Source organism: Rhinolophus sinicus, chromosome 16 (genome assembly GCF_057876585.1).
Source record: "Rhinolophus sinicus isolate RSI-liver-muscle chromosome 16, RSI-T2T, whole genome shotgun sequence".
Lineage (NCBI taxonomy): Eukaryota > Metazoa > Chordata > Mammalia > Chiroptera > Rhinolophidae > Rhinolophus > Rhinolophus sinicus.
The window spans coordinates 89,452,353-89,466,472 of record NC_142516.1 but is presented as its reverse complement, the minus strand read 5'-3'; the positions used below and the strand labels follow the sequence as shown (position 1 = coordinate 89,466,472).

The 14,120-nt window shown below is 40.1% G+C and overlaps 1 protein-coding gene across 1 annotated transcript in view; it reads left to right on the top strand.

Moving 5' to 3' along the window:
• The window catches only part of RNF17 (ring finger protein 17), a 91,507-nt gene extending 78,364 nt beyond the window's left edge, over positions 1-13,143 (top strand). The window contains exons 32-37 of the mRNA XM_088793001.1: positions 5,342-5,458; positions 6,591-6,759; positions 9,009-9,144; positions 10,946-11,135; positions 12,458-12,557; positions 13,008-13,143. Coding sequence (XP_088649127.1) covers positions 5,342-5,458; positions 6,591-6,759; positions 9,009-9,144; positions 10,946-11,135; positions 12,458-12,556 — 711 coding nt within the window. The 3' untranslated portion in view covers position 12,557; positions 13,008-13,143. The remainder of the gene's footprint in view (positions 1-5,341; positions 5,459-6,590; positions 6,760-9,008; positions 9,145-10,945; positions 11,136-12,457; positions 12,558-13,007) is intronic.
• The last annotated feature ends 977 nt before the right edge of the window (positions 13,144-14,120 follow it).

The following is a 14,120-nucleotide window of genomic DNA, read 5'->3' as shown; positions in this document are numbered from 1 at the left end:
CTTCCTAGTAAGACACCCTACATCTGACATGCTACAAAATCTTTACAACATTATTGATTATATTCCCCAAGCTGTCTTTCATATCCCCGTGGCCATCTTGTAGTTACCAGTTTGTGCTTTCCAATCCCCTCACCTTCTCCCTCATCCCCACTACCCTCCCATTTAGCAACCCTCAGTTTTTCTCTGTATCTCTGAGGCTGTTTCTGATTAGTATGTTCATTTATTCTTTTCTTTAGATTCCACACATAAGTGAGATCCTATGGTATGTATCTTTCTCCGTCTGACTTATTTCGCTTAGCATAATATTCTCTAGATCCATCCATATAGTTGCAAATGGTAAGATTTCATTCTTATTTATGGGCGAGTAATACTCCATTGTATAAATGTACCACAATTTCTTTATCCAGTCACCTACCGATGGGCATTTTGGTTATTTCCACGTCTCAGCTTTTGTGAATAGCACTGCCATAAAGATACCTACTGTATTTCCCCGAAATTAAGACCTAACTGGATAATTAGCCCTGGCATGATTTTTCAGGATGCTGGTAATATAAGCCCTACTCCCCAAATCAACCCCAGTTAAGATTGTCAGCCAGATGGATGCATTTAGTACGTCCGTTGCAACACACGATGGATGTATTGAATTGTAAAATAATATTAATACATAGTTAAATAGAAATAAATAATATTATTGACATTAATACTTAAAATAAGTGATAATATAAATTATAATTAAGTATTTGTAAATAGCCAAGCGGGTGCCTTTGGGTGAGAGGTAAACGCCTGTGTAAACAGATGAACTCGAGACGTATTGCAGAATAACCAACTGGAGTACAGACACAACACACGAATAATGTGTGCACTTGATAACGATCGGATGTGGTTGTGTCTAATAGAAATCTTCATAATTCAATACGTTGTGTGTTGTAATGGACATAGTTAATGCACTCTTGTGAAATAAAGAAACATTTTCTGAATTTTGGTGCCTGCAATTTTTCGTCGCTTTTGTGTGGACCATCATTCTTAACTGGCATCATTTTTGCTGCCACTCCTGTCTCGTAAGTCTTCAGTTAACACTTGATTTAATGGTAGTTTTAAAGGGAATATTTTGACCTGCAGACAAGATGAATGCAAAAAGAAGGAGCTATTCCATCGAGTACAAGAAAAGAATCGTGGAGGACTCCCAGAGCAAGAATCTTACAGCTTTCTGCAAAGAGAAGAAGTTGGATCTCCGAGTGGTCGGAAAATGGCGAGCAGGGTACAATAACCTCAGTCAACAGGTGGACGTGGGAAATGCTATGAAGCACAAATGTGGAAGAGGTCGGCAACCATTATTTCCTGAGCTGGAAGACATCATCTGTGAATGGATTGCTGACAGGAGAGCAAAGGCTTTGGTTGTGCGCCGGGCTGGTATTCAAGCATTTGCCCTTGCAATGGCCCCACAGTTAGAAATACCCCCGGAAGAATTCAAAGCATCACAACACTGGCTGGATGGCTTCCTTCAGCGATATGAACTATCTCTAAGAAGATGAACAACACTGTCCAAGCTGGAAGATACTGAAGTTATTAAACGTGCACTTGCATTCAAGTCCTTTGTTGGTGGCATCGACTTTTCTAAATACCAACTCTCCAACATGACTGCTATGGATGAAACTGCAGTGTTTATGGGCCAAGGATCTCAAATGACAGTTGATCAGAGGGGTGCCTTGTCAATCTACATTCCCTCCACTGGTTACGAAAGTGCACGTGTTGCCTGTATTTTGGCATTTCCTCTGGATGGAAAGAAAGCTCCACCTCTAATCATCACTAAGGGCAAGAAAGATAAGGTTGAACTCGTTTCAGGCATTTACGTTTTTGAAACTGAAAAAGCCTTAAGCAGTTAAAAGGAAATGGATCCATTTAATGCTACCACTTGTTTTGCGAGGTGGTCAAAGAGGTCTGCTAGTCTGGGATTCAGCCAGCACTCACCGCGCTAAAGACATGAAGAACTTCCTTGCAGAGAGAAGAGCAGATCAAATAATGATTCCTGCAGGAATGACTGCCTGTCTCCAGACTCTTGATACGGCAATAAACAAGTTATTCAAGGACATTTGAGCATGGAAATCAGTGACTACATTGAAAATAGAATGGAGAGAAATCAGTGTGGAAACTTTGTGAAGCCTAGCCTGCAAGAGGTGGTGACTTGGGTGAAGACTTCATGGGATAAAATCACTGACAGCTGTGTTGCCAGTGCGCTACGAGCAGGCTACATGGACAAGAAGTGCTCATTTAAGGAGAGCTCTATCGCTGGACATGAGAGATTGGGGCCAATGGTTCTACAGGAAATGGAGTCGCAAGAAATTCAAGCTGGAATTCGGGGTTTGGAGAGAGAGGATGATATTCCAGAAGAAGATGGCATGACTATTTGAATAAATGTAGGTTGTTGTACATGAAAAAAATTAAACATCCCCTGAAAATAAACCCTAATGCATCTTTTAGAGCAGAAATTAATATAAGACCTGGTCTTATTTTGGGGAAAATAAGGTAAGTGGAATTGCTGGGTCATAAGATAGTTCCATTTCCAGTTTTTGAGAAACCTCCATACTGCTTTCCATGGTGGCTGCACCAATCTGCAATCCCACCAACAGTGCACCAGGATTCCCTTTTCTCCACATCCTCACCAGCACTTGTTTGTTGATTAATTGATAATAGCCATTCTGACCAGAGTGAGGTGGTATCTCATTGTGGTTTTTATTTGCATTTCTCTAATGATTATTTAGGTTGAGCATTTTTCATGTCTGTTGGCCATCTGTGTGTCCTCTTTGGAAAAGTGTCTCTTTATATCCTCTGCCCATTTTTTAATTGGGTTGTTTGTTTTTTTGGTGTTGAGTTGAGTTTTTTAATAAATTTTGGATATTAACCCCTTAATCAAATGTATCATTTGGCAAATATCTTCTCCCATTCAGTAGGTGGCCTTTTTGTTTTATTGATGGTTTCCTTTGCTATGAAAAAACTTCTTCGTATGATGTAATCCCATATATTTATTTTTTCTCGTCCTTTTCCTGGGGGGGGGGGATGTATCAATAGTGAGAGTCTTTTCATGTGTTCTTTGGCAGTTTGTATATTTTCTTTGGCGAAATCGCTGTTCAAATCCTCTACTTAGGGTTTGACACCAAAAGCAAAGGCAACAAAAACAAATAAACAAGTGGGACTACATCAACCTAAAAAGCTTCTGCACAGCAAAGGAAACCATCAACAAAATGAAAGGCAGCCTACTGAATGGGAGAAAATATTCGCAAATCATATATCTGATAAGGAGCTAATATCCAAAATACATAAAGAACTCATATAATTTAATAGCAAAAAAACTCAATAACAAAAATGGGTAGAGGAACTGCATAGACATTTTTTAAAATAAGAACATACAGATGGCCAATAGGTACGTGAAAAGGTGCTCAACATCAGTAATCATCAGGGAAATGCAAATCAAAACCACCATGAAATATCTTCTGACGTGTCAGAATGGCTGTCATCAAAAAGGCAAGAGGTAAGTGTTGGCAAGGATGTGGAGAAAAGGGAACCCTTGTGCGCTGTTGGTGGGACTGCAAATTGGTGCAGCCAGTATGGAGAACAGTGTGGGGGTTCCTCAGAAAATTAAAGATACAACTACCATGTGATCCTGTAATGTGATCCTTCTGGACATATATCCAAAGGAAAAAAGCACTGTATTGAAAAGATACCTGCATCCCCATGTTCATTGCAGCTTTGTTTGCAACAGGCAAGATATGGAGACAACCTAAGTGTCCATCAACAGCTGAATGGATAAAGAAATTGTACACACACACACACACACACACACACACACTCACACTCACACACTCACACACTGCAATATCATTCAGCCATAAAAAAGGAAATCCTACTATTTGTGACGACAATATGGTTGTACCTTGAAGGCATGCTGTCAGACAGAAAAAGACAAATACTGTACAATCTCACACGTGGAAACTAAAGAAACTGAACTCATAGAGAGAGAACAGATTGGTGGTGGCCAGAAGTGGGGAGGTTGGAGGTGGGGGAAATTGGGGAAGGTGATCAAAGGTGCAAACTTAAAGTTGTAAGATAATCAAGTCTTGGAGATGTAATGTACAATATGGTAACTATAGTTAACAATTCTGTATTGTATATTTGAAAGTTGCTAAGGGAATAAATCTTAAATGTTTCATCAGAAGAAAAACAGTTTTTCTAAATGTGAAGCAATTGATATTAATTAAACTTATTATAGTGATTATTTCACAGTATGTATATATATCAAATTACCTGGGACTAATGCAGTGTTATCTATCAAATATTTCAGTAAAACTGGAAAACATAGAAAATAAAAATAAAAAAAAGAATGAAAAAATGCTCTGTCCATTTTTAGCTAGGTTGCATTTTCATTGAGTTGTAATAGTCCAATTTATCTGTTTTCCCTTTTGTCACTTGTGCTTTTTGGTAGAGAAATAATTTTAATAAGTAAACATTTTATCATTTATAAGTAGTATTTCCTATGATTATAATAATATCACGTGCTTGTTGTCTGGTTCTTTGTAACAAATTACAAATTCAGCAGTGGGGCAGTCAGTTTTTCTGAATTCTACTGAGTGGTTCAGTTGTTTTGTTTTGTCACCAGTTTTTAGATGTTAAGTAGTAATAAATTAATCTATAATTTGAATGTGATGATTTCACTTCTTATGCTAATTACTATATTCAAGAATTTTTTAAAACTTTCAAAAAGAATACCACCGACACTTGTATATATGTGCTTTTAATAACTGCTAACTGCCATGATCCTTCTGAGAATCATGTAACTTTTGATCAATCCTTATGCTTTTATAGAGCTTAGGAGAGAGCATCGTTTTTTGATTATTTTAACTTAAATCTTTTGGGATTTCATGTATCATTTTAGGTTTTATTATAAAATATGTACTTATTCTAAAACTAAATACTACAGAAATGTGAAAAGGAAAAAAGTCCAAACGCCCAGTCCCACTAGGCAGTGGCATTACGTTAACTATTTGTTGACCATTTTTTCCAGAACTTTGTGTAAAATGTGTAAATATGTACACATAAATAAACATTCATGTGGGGCTTTTTTACACACAGTCTTTTTTATTTTTAATTGGGGTGACAAGAATTCTAAAGATCTTTTGTTTACTCATCACATTTTGGTCCTGCAGTAAAACTACCCAGCGGTGTTCAGTGTCCAAGAAAGCTTGCTTTCTGCTAATTGAGAGTAAATTGCACTGTAATGAATTTGTATAATGTAACTCGATTTCTGCAATAACCATTCTGAAATTTGAATCTATTTGTGGTGTTTTAGGAATTGCTTTTGTCTGAAACAGAGACCCCCATTTTGCCACCATATTTGTCTTCATCTCTGCCTCCCCCAGAAGAACTCTATGCTGTTCAAGTTAAGCACGTGGTGTCACCTAATGAGGTGTGTGATTTACATGATTGGTTAGAAACATAACAAGCAATCTTGGTCCTAAACCCTAGGACTGACTTCATATTTCCATCTTACTGATTTTAAGTAATTGAAAATTAGTGACCTCTGGTTTGTCTGCCCTACAATCCCCTGTTCAGATATTTGTTTATACTATAAGGCAAGTATTTCTTAAGCACTTGCTAGTTTTCCCAGCAATTTGTTGCTTTAGTTATGTTTATATCAAATATTTAGATTTTTAAACTGGACCTAGTTCCGCCTATGACATTTTCAACACGTCATTCCCCTGTCCTAAGTGCACGCTGGATGCTCTTGACCCTGCTCTGTATTTTTCCACGCCACTGATCACCTTACACACACTGCCACTTTCTTAGGATGTTTGTGTGCTTTTCCCCACTAAAATGTCACTCCATGAAGACAGGGATTTTTGTCTGTTTTGGTAACCAATATGTCCTCAGAACCTAGAATGCTGCCTGATATATAGCAGGCACTCAATAAATAATGAAGTACGCTAAAGAAAAAGTCCTTGGCTAACAAGAAATAAAGACATGAGAAATTAAGTAGCCCAAGAGTTCCTTCAGCCATTTTATACAGTAAACCATTCTTTCACAGGAAAGGGCAGAATCTGCTCTGTAATTTCATCAGAGGGCATAGTAGTTGTACCACTGTTTTGGGTCTTTACAATGATTTTTGTGTGCCTAACAAGTTACCCCCAATTTAGCCACTGAGGGTCAGGAATCCAGGAGCTGCTTATTAAGTACTGGCTCAGGGTCCCTCCTAAGGTCACAATCAAGATGTTCGGGTGGGGAGGGGGCACTGCAGGGTCCGCTTCCGGAAAGACTGACTCGGTGCTGCCTGGGAGGCTGTCCCTTGTCCTGTGGGCCTCTCCATGGGCCCCTGAGAGAGTAGTCAGTGGCAGAGCACCACCACCGCTGCAGGCACGAGCCTCACTTTGTTGTGTCTTTTTGGCCACAAAGATCAACTCTGGTGTGACGTGGGAGAGGAGCGCTACAAGGGCTCGTTGGGGCCATTGTTGGAGGCTGTGTACTGCAACGATTGTTCTGTATCAGTTGATACTAAAAATTACAGAATTTGAAAGTTTTCTCCTTCCCTTCCCCCCACGTAGGTGTATATTTGCCTCGATTCTGTAGAAAATAGTAACCTGTGTAACCAGCATAGTGACACAGATGACAGTGGAGTCAGCTGGGAGTCTGAGTCCGAGAGCCTCAACGAAGCCCTGCGGAGGTTCAGTACGAATGTGAAGACCTTCCCACCCCTGACGGACTTTAGAACAGGTACCTGCGATTCGGTTTGGATGGGCTGATGCGATTGGGTTACCTCTGGTGTAGGTGCTTGGTCTCGGAGTCCCTGAGACCCTGGCAGGCCCTTCCCTTTTCTCTGGGAACTAACAGAAGGGAAGTGACTGCCTCGGGGCACTTCACCTTTCCAGAAGTCCGGGCTCATTGGAAATTGCCTAATATGATTTTTCTCACCTTGAGGTTTTGCCACTGGCTCAAATTGTGAGAGTTGTTATTCAGACCTAAATGACAATAACTTTAATTACAAGCCACCTAACCTGATAATTTTAGACAGCAGGCAGGGGAATTCCGATGGTGTCAGGCTAAGTCAAATCCTGCTCTTTTTTTTATGATTTATTCTTAACCGTCTTTATTAAATACATGTGATTCTCCTGTGAGCAAAGTACATCTTGTTACTGGTGTCGACAATTCCCAAATGCCAAGAGTGGTTGGTGTATGTGATATAGACAGATGTGTATATTTGGGGTGTTTTGTACATAACAGAGGATGTGCTAAAGCAGAGGAAAACAGCCTAATGGACCTGATTTTACTCAGTGAGCTTTTCATCAGTCGTGACCCATGTTTGGCTGACAGCCATGGCGGCTCCCTTCCCCAGGCTGGAGTGCACTTCAGGTCTCCGCACAGCTAACCCGTTGCAGGTCTTCCCCAACCCTACCCTACGTGAAGTAGTGCAGCCGGCCACCCGTCTCCTCTCCTTGGTTGGCCGGGGACCTGTACTGCTGTGTCAGCAGCAATTAGGGCACTGCGTAAGCAGGTGCTCGTAAATATTTGTTGAATGAGTGAAAGAATAAACTCGTTAGGATTTTTTCCTTTTGTAAACTCTAGACTTACCATCTGGAAGAAACAGTTCTTTCCTCATTGTGTTCTTGTCTCAGGGGAAGTCACACAGTCTGTGTAATGTGTTAACTCATTGGACATACTATTTGTGTATTTTTCTGTAGGTACTTTATTCTTCAATAAAAGTTTCTTTAAGTGTACATATGAACCAGTCAATTCATAGGCAAGTGCCCATTAAAGATGAACATTTGAATAAGGAATTTACATGGAAGGAGTTGCTTGGTGGGTTTAAAATAATATGACAACTAGGTCGGTTTCTAAAGTTGCATTTTGAGGTGAAACTCCAGCCATGGTTCTGAGGCTGTAATGGTAAAGTCGGAAGGGACTGGCAGCAGTGGTTCGGTCAGTCGTTTGCTGTACAGGCTGTTCTATAGATGAGATTCTTGCTCTCCGGATCACCTCTATATACTCAAGTTATTTACAACTCCAATAAAAACCATTTGAAATAAAAATCTCTGCATTAGAGTCATGTAGTATTTAAATGACACTTGCCCACAGCTATTTTTCTTTATGGAAATTTTGTAGAAGAGAATATGATAAAGGGAGGGGTGGAATTAGAGAAGTTACTGAAATCTAAAAGTGTACGAAGGGAAAGGAAACACGTAGTATTATACTCATTTCCCCACGATTTTACTCAAGCCTAGCATTCACGAGCAGACTTTTTACTGAGCAAATGCTTATTCTATTACCATGGTGGGAATACGGAATAGCCAGTGTGGTAGCAAAGAAGGGACGTGTAACCCAAGTCCAGGGTGAGAATAACAGCTCCCATTCAAGTGTGCGTGATGCCATCAGGTCACAGCAAGCATGGCTAGGAGCCCGGACTTAAAGGCTGGAACTGATCATAAAATGAAGGGCACAGGAACATACCAGATATGGGGACAGCGACGTGCTGAATTGTGTTTGGGTGACACATGGAGGATATGTGGCCGGAGCTGGTTCGGAGTAGATTTTGCAAATCCTGGAAGTGGCACTTCCGAGGATTTGATATTGCGGGTGCTTAAGATGCCATTGAAGGGTTTTCAGCAAGAGAGCAATGTGATTGATTTCAATCACATTGAATGGGTTGGAGGAGGACAAACTTGAAAGCAGGAATAGCAGAAAGTGTTGTTATCCTTTGTAGAAGATGATGGCCTCAGTGAAGAGACTTGGAAGGACAGAAATGGGGCTGTGGGATGATCTAAGTCCTGGGCAGCGGCTGCATGGGGGACAGTAGGCGTGGGGATGCCTTTCCCAGGTTTGCAAAGTCCAGAGGGGAGCACGGCCAATGTGGCCACCTGCTGAGTGTCTACTTCTGAGCAGTGGGGATGTGGTGAGTGCATTTGCTTTGTACTTCATTATTTAAAATTAAAAGGCAGTGTGACTTTTCCCTTTTTCTGTCTTTCTAGAAATGCCTTGCCTTGCAGAATATGATGATGGCTTATGGTACAGAGCAAAGATTGTCTCCATTAAAGAATTCAGTCCTTTAGCTGTCCTTGTACAGTTTGTTGATTACGGATCGACTGAAAAGCTGACAATAAATAGGTGAAAAAAAATATATCAACTTACTTGAATTAGGAATCGTAGATTTCTTTTGTTTTAATAATTATTGGGAAGATTTTGCCTCTTCCTTTAAAAGAAAATATTTTGAAGCTGTTCATATATTGGGAGTTTTTCAATCTAAGTTTTTTTTATTGGGTAAAATATACATAAATATAACACCATTTTAGTCTTTTTTATGTATACAGTTAATTGGTATTAAGTGCGTTCACAATAGTGTGCACCCATCACCACTCTCCATTTCCAGGACTTTTTCATAAATCCCAAATAGAAACTCTGTACCCATTAAACTATAATCTTCCATTCCCTTTCCCCCAGCTCTTATTCTATCTCATATAAGTACTATTATACAATATTTGTCCTTTCACATCTGGCTTATTTTACTTAGAATAATGTTTTCTGGGTTCACCCACTTGTTGCATGTATCCGAATTCCATTATTTTTATGCTAATATGCCATCGTATGTATACACCCCATTTTGTTTATTCATCGGTTGATGGGCCCTTGGGGTGTTGTCTTTCATCTGTGGTTGTTGTGAACCGTGCTGCACTGAACATGGGGGCACAAGTAGTTGTTTGAGTCCCTGCTTTCACTTGTTTGGGGGATATACTTAGGAGTGGAATTGCTGGCACTGAGTAATTCTGTTTAACTTTTTGGGGACCTGCCAAACTTCCGTAGCAGTTACACCATTCTACATTCCCACCAGCAGTGCACAAGGGTTCCAATTTCTCCATATCCTTGCCAACACTTTTTCCTTTTTTGTTGTTGTTTGTAATATTTTTTTTTAATGGTGGTAAAATACACATCATAAAATTTACCATCTTAACATGTATAGTTGTGTTAACCATACTCACATTGCTGTGCAACTAATCTCCAAAAATGTTTTCATTTTGCAAAACTGAAACTATAGCCATTAAACAAAATGCCCATTCCTTTCTCATCCACCTTCTGGCAATCACCGTTCTACTTTTATCTCTCTGAATTTGACTATTAGAGGTATCCAATAAGTATTTGCTTTTTGTGACTGGCTTATTTCAGTTAGCGTAACGTTCTCAAGGTTCATCCATGTTGTAGCATGTGTCAGAATTCCCTTCCTTTTTAAGGCTGAGTGGTATTCCATTGTCTGGATAGACCACATTTTGTGTATCTGTTCATCCATCGATGGACACTTGGGTTGTTTCCACCTTTTGGCGATTGTGGGTTATGCTGCTGTGATCTTGGGGTACAGGTACCTTTCAGTTCCTTTGGGTATATACGTAGAGGTGGAATTGCTTGATCATGTGCTCATTCTGTTTTTAGTATTTGGAAGAACCACCACTTTTTCATAGCAGCTGTACCATTTTAGATTTCCACCAAGGGTCCAGGGGTTCCAGTTTCGCTCTATATGCTCATCACCACTTATTTTCTGTATGACAGTGGCCATCCTAATGGGCGGTGTGAGGCGGTACCTCATTGTGCCTTTGCTTTGCGTTTCCCTGCTGAGCAGTGATGCTGAGAATCTTTTCATGTACCTGTTGGCCACTTCATCTTCTTTGGAGAAATGTCTATTTTTTAATGTATACTTTCATTCTATAGATTGACTTTTCATCACTGTTGTGTCCTTTGCAGTTTTTAATTTGATGTAGTCCCAATTTTTTTTCTCTTGTTGCTTGTACTTTTTGGTGTCATATCTAAGAAATCATTTGCCAAATCCAATGTCATAGACTTTTCCCATGTTATATAGTTTTCACTATTAGAGAATTTTAATCGTGGCATTCTGAACATTTTAAGAATTTCTTTTTGACAGACTGCGTCAAATTCCTCTTCACCTTATGCAGTATCCATCCCGAGCCATAAAGGTTCTGTTGGCGGGGTTCAAACCCCCCTTACGAGACTGCGGGAAGACGAGGATACCGTACTGCCCCGAGTGGAGCATGGAAGCTCTGTGGGCGCTGATCGACTGTCTGCAGGGGAAGCAGCTCTACGCTTCCACCATGGTGAGTCTGTCAGGGTGCTCACTGCAGCACACAAAGCTGTGAGCATGCAGGGGTAATTGTAAGGCTTGTTCAAATGTCTTAGTTTATGAGTATATTTAACAGTGATGAAAAATCACTGATGTCATGACTGAGATCAGAGTGATCAAAATGAGTGTCCTTTAATCAAAGAACTTATAAGTCAATGAGGGAAACGTAAACCACTCATTACAGAGGTAGAATGAAGTCAGTCTGTAAGAGAGGGATAGGTAACCTGGGGGAGGGGCGGGGGAAGAAGCAGGAGTGAGTGACCCTTTCCTTCTGGACAGGTCAGGATGTGGTGTTGGAGCTGCTCCTTAGTAGGCACTCAGTACTTCCAGTGAAGGAGTGAGGAAGTGGGGCAGGCATCCTCGAAGGGCAATAGGGGAGACCAGATGGAGTTCTGGTCAGAGCTGTAAGAAAGCTTGAATTACAATGGTATCGTAACTACTCATTTTGACTTTATTACAGTAGAACCTGCATCAAAATACAAAACTTCAGAAGTTTACTGTAAATACGCCTTCTTCTTTAGAGGCTGGCATGTCAGAAAGGGGAGCCCACAGGCAGAATCTGGCTGCACCGACGTTCTATAGACTGCAGTGTTTTAAAACTGGAAAATTTTGCCCAGTCTGTATATCTGACTTCTGGTCAATGTTATAAAATATAGGAATCCTGGATCTCCCTTCTGATCGCCAGTCAGCTGGAGATGTAGCAACAACCCCTTTACACAGAAACTGACTTTTCAGTTTACCTGAGTCTTCCCCACTGTTTCCACCCAACCTGCCCTGACTTGGGGAAGCCAAGATTTTGGGATTCCCAATGGATGGATTTGGCTGTGACAAAAAAATGCTGTTACTAAGAAGTGTGTATTGAAAATCTGTACTGAGCAGTATACTCCTATGTGTGCAGAGTGGTTTAAATGGCTTGTGCAAGGTTTCTCAGGAAGCCCGTGAAAATAGATGGGGCAAGAAGTGTTCGTAGAGATACACGTTTTTTTCACTTTTGTGAAGAACATGCAAAATTTGGTCAGTTTCCGCATAAAGTATCCTTTATGTGTATAGCATGTAAATAAATTTTAACAGCGATAGTAGTGTGAACACTCAGCTGGCTCAATCTAGGAAAACTCTGGAGGAGTTACATTTTAAATAAAGTAGAAGGATGGAAAGAAGGGGATTTAGCAGGAAATCCTCACATGCCTTTTGAAAGTACAGAGTATGAAATTATAAACTTGGAGAATGCCAGAGGCAGGAGGGAAAAGGCAGCCCAGACGTTACTGTGTTTTCTTGACAACTGTATCTTAATTTTAGGCTCAAGCACCAGAACAAATAGTGACATTATACGAAGATGAACAGTATCCAGTTCATATGTCGTTAATAGAAATGGGGTTCGCAGACCGAGACGAGTGATGTAAGTATGACTTCTTGGGTCACCTTTCAAGTCAGTATAAGGCACGTGACTAATATAGCACAGATTAATGCTAAATTGCCCATAAAAAGCACCTTTGGACTTTTCCTTGTCAAAGGAATGACAAGACTCAACAAGCATCTCTCCTAGATTTCTTCTTCATAGGCCCTTGTCACCTACTGAATGCCCGTATCAGACGGTCCCTGTGTGTGAGAAGGCTTGGCCTGGCTCACGGCCATAGGTAGTACAGGTGGCCGTGGGGGGTAGGAGAGCAGAGGGCGGCGCCAGGGCCGGAGGCGCGCAGAGCCAGCTGCAGGGTCGGTGTCCTATTACTCGGGGACTTGGTAACCAGCTCACTGTCTTTATCCACTCACATCAAGTAACAGGCTTCACTAACTAGATTTGAATATTAATATTAAACAAAAATTTAAAATAACACTTTTTGTTTTTCAGTGTGTACAGTTTCGCATCTAGAAGGCCTGAAGCACGTTTTCTGTTGTATGTAAGACCCTTTCAGGCTGATTTTTCTCGACTTGTTCTGCAATAATGCTGGCCCCCTTTTTTCCCTTGCATGTTGAACTGTTAGGAGTTGTTTGAAAAATAATAAATATTTGCTTTCAAATACTTTGTTTCACTGTAATTTTGAAGTCAAGTATTGTAGACCCATAAAAATAACCATTTTAGTTCATTTGAAAACTAATGCACATCTGTCACCTTAAGAAATATGACATTATCAGTGCAGTTGTAGGCTCCAGTACCCCCCTTCCCCAGAGGTGAACATAGTGAAGCTGTTGTTTCTCACTGTTATGTGTCGGTAATTTTACTGTCTCTGAATGCGTCCATAAACAAGATGTGTTGCTTATATTTTTAAACATGTGCAGTGTCACACAATTACCTTTTTTCTTTTCACTATCCGTATTGGTATGCATAGCTCTAGTTTAGTTTCCCTGTGGTATCTATTGCACATAATTTATTCTGTTGCTAGATATTTAGGTTACCATTTTTTCTCAGTTATAAGTATTCTTTTGCAGGAGCCCTTGTGAGGTGTTTTCTAATATATACACTTAGTAGTGCCAGGTCCTGGTAACTGTTTTCCAAAAGGTGGTTTCCCCAATTGACTCCACCACCAGTAGTCTGAGTCCCTTGCCAACACATGGTGTGGCCAGACGTTTGTAGTAGGTGACACCAGTGTAAGAAGGTGCCTCATTATTTTAGTACGTACTCACTGGTTTAGTCGTCACTTGTGTGTTACTTGTTCCTACCCTTAGTCCATTTTTCTATTGAGTTCATAATTATTGTACTGATTTGTAAGATTCTGGGTATTAACCCTGTATCATGTATATATACGTTTTCCTAGTCTGTGGCTTATTTCTCTTAGTGGTATCTTTGAACAGAAACTTTCCTCATTTGCCAGCCTTTTAAGGTTTGTTCTTTGTATACCTCTTATCCTGAGGTAATGTATATAACTATTTTCTTTGTAAAGTTTTAAACTTTTTTCATATTCAGTTTTTAAATCACCTGAAATTAGTATTTAGCTTTTTTTAGAAATTGAATCTTTGCCAACAC